Source organism: Agrilus planipennis, unplaced genomic scaffold (assembly GCF_000699045.2).
Source record: "Agrilus planipennis isolate EAB-ADULT unplaced genomic scaffold, Apla_2.0 scaffold64, whole genome shotgun sequence".
NCBI classification, from domain to species: Eukaryota; Metazoa; Arthropoda; class Insecta; order Coleoptera; family Buprestidae; genus Agrilus; species Agrilus planipennis.
Window position 1 is genome coordinate 410,681 of NW_020438927.1, and position 4,556 is coordinate 415,236.

General features: G+C 31.7%; 1 protein-coding gene across 1 annotated transcript in view; it reads left to right on the top strand.

Moving 5' to 3' along the window:
* Positions 1-4,550, top strand: part of LOC108736351 — a 28,932-nt gene extending 24,382 nt beyond the window's left edge. Inside the window, exon 4 of the mRNA XM_018468745.2 lies at positions 3,772-4,550. Within this exon, the coding sequence (XP_018324247.1) occupies positions 3,772-4,306 (535 nt within the window). The 3' untranslated portion in view covers positions 4,307-4,550. The remainder of the gene's footprint in view (positions 1-3,771) is intronic.
* The last annotated feature ends 6 nt before the right edge of the window (positions 4,551-4,556 follow it).

The window sequence follows — 4,556 nt, forward strand, 5'->3', positions numbered from 1 at the left end:
AATGCAATTTTAAAGTTTTAATTATTATTTAAACATATTAAAAAGTTTTACGCTCATTATTAATAAAGATTGAAACTAAATATTTTTTTGTTTCGAAGTTGAAATCAAGGCATATTCACTGCCAAAAGTCAGTTAAGGGTTTTCCATATTATTCGTTATTTCTTATTTTATTCAGTTTTTGGTCAAATTCCAAAATTTCTCTCAAACCGTATTTCCTTTTTTTTAATATAGATAGTATTTATTTACCTCATGATATGCTGCAAAACCTACCTAATCACGAATTTCTAATTTTATGTACTCTTGTCTCCGATTGTACCTCCCAAACATCCTTAAGGCTCCATATCAGTCGTTTCTAGAGAATGAGATTTTTTTGAATCTTATTAAACAGATTACTCTTGATGTATACAAGTTAGAAGAGTGGTCGAAGTCTTAAATGAAAGCTCTTATTATTGTCTACACAAGTATGAAACGCTTTTTTTTTAATGCACTTTTCGTTTTTGTTTTATTTAAAAACTTAATTAAAACTAATTAAATAAATTCCATGCACATAGTAATGAGTTAGAACCTGCGCTTCGGGCAAATGATAGTTTAGGGTGTTCTTAAGAAAAGTATGAAGCCCGATTTTTGTTAGATGTTAAACAAACAGAAATATTTTGGGAATTGCATGACCCAGAAAAATTAAGATAGGCAACCAATGTTGCTCGGTTTAGGGTGATTTATTAGAGACCATTAAGCAACCACTACCTATCATCCTTCGCGTCAGTAGAATATTTGCGACAGTAATTTAATGTAAGTCCACCTGTACCCCTCTTAACTCCTGTTTTTGCTTTTAATATGGCTCTAACTAGCCCTTCATTTTCGAGAAGGTTTTTATAATGCAGTGTTACGTAACGGAATTAAATGGTCGGTGGGGGGTGGATCTGGACATGCGTTACGGCCCTGTTACCTTAAGGGAAGGGAGGGGATCAAAAAGGATGAAAAATTAAATTTAAAAAGTGAAATAGAGTTGGCATTTACTTGATGAACGTTTAAATAAATAAGACAATTTGTAAATTTATCACAAAATTTTTATTTGAAACGTTAATTGTCTCGTTATACTGTAACTTGTCAGATAATACTAATAAATGAAGATTATAACATATTGGAAAATTTTTTAAAAATATTTTTTAAATTGGTATCGATTAAATGTTATTACTGTTTTTCATCAGAACATGTGTTAATTAATATTTATTTCATGCTTTTTAATTTGAGGCCTCGCGGTGGGATTTTTTTTTTACTGTATTTATTATCATCACTAGTGTCCTGAATTTAAGTGTGTACGTATTACATTTATTACAGCAGCGATAAAATATGACAAAAATAGACATTTTCCACATATTTTGTTTTCATAATGCTTAAAAGGAGTGTTGGTATAAATAGCCTTTTTTTGGGACACAGCTCCTTTCGTACGAGGATATGCAGATGTTTATTCATTGTGGCTAAATAATTTATTAATAATTTGCATTCCAATTTCGTTTATGCAACGTTTAGTAACATAATAAAATTTCTTCCAACATCTAGAATATTTAAGTATAAACAACATGTTTTTTATTTGAACCTCGGTTTTTATGATTCACAATTAATGCAATATGACCAAAATAATCGTCGAACTAAAAGGATGACTTTTCTAACTAACACAAAATGTTTTCGTGGAAATTAACATTTGGTTTTATTTATAGACTGAACTATGAGTTTCTACCAAGTGTTTGTTCATTTTGGAATTGTTGTTAATTAGACATTTTCATCACATTTCGTCACATGTTTAAAAAATGAACAATTTAAAATAAATAACTGTCATAATTGTTTTTATTAAACATTGGGCCTTTTTATTTTTTACTGCCACTTTTTCTTTCAGTTTTTTTATGTACAATTTTTTGGTAATATCAGTTATATTGTCATAAGTGTGTATTATTCGTGATATTTATTACCAAAATAATTTAACAGCAAGGTTATCGACTTAACGAAGGTGTTTTGAGGCACGAATAAGTAAACAAAAGACCTGAAGGATTTTTAACCTTTATTATTTTGCAATAAGTATGTATTTGAAAAATATTTTCACCATAAAACTAAAGTCTATTTACTTACATTAATGATTATAAATAAAGTAAATAATAAAATTCATTGTTACGTGGTATGCACCAGTTTAGGTTATGGCGGGAAAGACTTATCGGATTGACATGCGCTGCAGTAGGTATTGATTTAGGTTAGGTTAGGTTAGGTTATGGAAAGGTTTTCGTGGTTGACGTGTGTGAAATTATATGCACTATGGGTTTGTGTTAGGTTATGGTGAAAAGAAGATTTCTTGATTGGCTTGGGTGGACTAAGAAACAAGGGTTAAGTGGTACGTATTAAGTTACGTTTCCATTTTGACGTGTATTAAGTGCCATGCACCATTGATTTAGGTGAGACAGAATTTCTTGATTGATATGTATTAAAAGGTTAATTTAGGGTTGGAAAGGTGCGTTTGATTGGTATATGTAAAGNGGAAAATATTTATTTTAAAATAAATAATAAACAGCGATACTTACGTATGCAATAAAACAACAATGTAGATAGCAAAAAATTGACCTTCGAATGGAAAAGTTGAATTTTGATTTCACTTATAATAATGATATGTATAGTATTCACGTACCTACCTCACCTGTTTTTTCTTTGTGAGGTTTCGTTTGGAATGGAAAACAAATAACCTTGGGAAATTTTGATAACATTTTTACAATATAAGTTATTGTTCAACGTTTCTGGTGTTTTGCACAACAAATTCCTTTTTCCTGAGATCCCCAAGCAAAGAAAAAAACATATTTTATTTTGCTAAAACATAAAATACATTGAAGTCTTTAAATAATGTGTAATCACTGTCCTTTCTACTAGTTTATGACATAATAGTTGTTGTTTTTGTTATTTTTTTCTTGTAATTTAATTATTTTTAACTAAAATAACCTCGAGTGTTCTAGAAAAGGTTTTTGATTCGATTAATAGGTTAATTATTATTATAAGTGTAAGACGATTAACATTATAATTCATACGAAGTATAAGTTACAATTTGTTTGATGTTTTTGATTACCTATGTTTAATAATAACGCAATTTTAAGAAAAGGTATAAAATACGGTGATATTTTTACTATTGATAAAAGAGAAGGTTCTAGTTTTTTTAGCTGTACTTATTTCCGAAAACCGCATATCGGATTGACTTCGGAATTTGTATAATAAGGGATTTTCGGTGCACCAAGAACGAATTTGGTTATGAAAATGTCCCCAAATGCTCCCAAATAATCCCATAAAATAATTTAGTAGGAGCAAATACCCACTAGATGGCGATACACTGCCTCTATTAGGATTGTTTGGTCTGATTTCGAACAGTTTTCTTTTGTTTGTTTGCTTAGGATTATATGTTACGGTGCGAAAAGACAATACGAACGAAGTGTGTATTGTCGTGTTATATTCTTTTATAGCAATTCTAGTTCTTTCGGTAATTTTTAATACATAAAGGTGATAAAATTTCTTATAAAAACTTATTTGCATTTTTTTATCATGTAGGAAATACTGAACTTGTATGATACGTAAAAGTGTATAAATGCAGTAAGCCAAAAAAGAAATGTAATTAGATAAATTATTACCAAAATTGTGTTAAAATCGACATCTTTTCTCTTATTTACGAGATTGAGAAAGTTCTGATAAAATGATATTAGTGTTCCTACTTTTTTTCATTAATAAAAACAGCAATTTTAATTTTAGGATCAGAGACTTCTGGAGCGAGCAGGGCCCAACCGACATTTTGTTGAAATTAAAACGAAAAGAAATCACCCTGTACCGTGCCGCAGAGCAGTTGAACGTAACCCCCCAGACACTGTCCAATTACCTGATCTCCATGTCTCAGATGGAGAACAACGACTCGAGTATGCCGGGTGTCCAGCCGCACGTCGGCGAGTCATACGACGAAGCCGAGTCAGACGACGACTCGGATCAGGTGGCTCCCCCGGACACTCACATCATCAAACAACATCAACCTGTCGCATTCAGGAACAACGTGAAAGGTGGTGGTGTCGCCAGCATTCCGGCAACGGCCACGTCCGTAACGGCAACGGCCATTGCGACGGTGGCGAATCAGTCGTCCACGTCGACGTCATCGTTACCCAACTGTCCTGACGTAACGATAATCAAAAAGGAGAAGTTGGACAACGTTATGGGTAAGATGAACAACAATTCGGATCATTCCAACAGTCGGCAGTCGAAAGGGGGTGCCGATCAGCAACAGGCATCAGCCAAGTAATAAAAAGCCGCCCCTATTTATTTATTATTATTATTCAACAATAATAGTGATAATAATAATAATAATGATTACGAAACCTCTTCATAACATTTCCAACATTAGTATTCTATGCAGACCAAAGTAATTTTGTATCGTTTTAAAATTTAATTAATAATCTTTTTTAGTTTTATATATTAATAATAACTTACTTAATGATAGAGATGTAGATGCAATGTTCGTGTTAGAATGTGAGTCGAAACTTGCGTGTGCG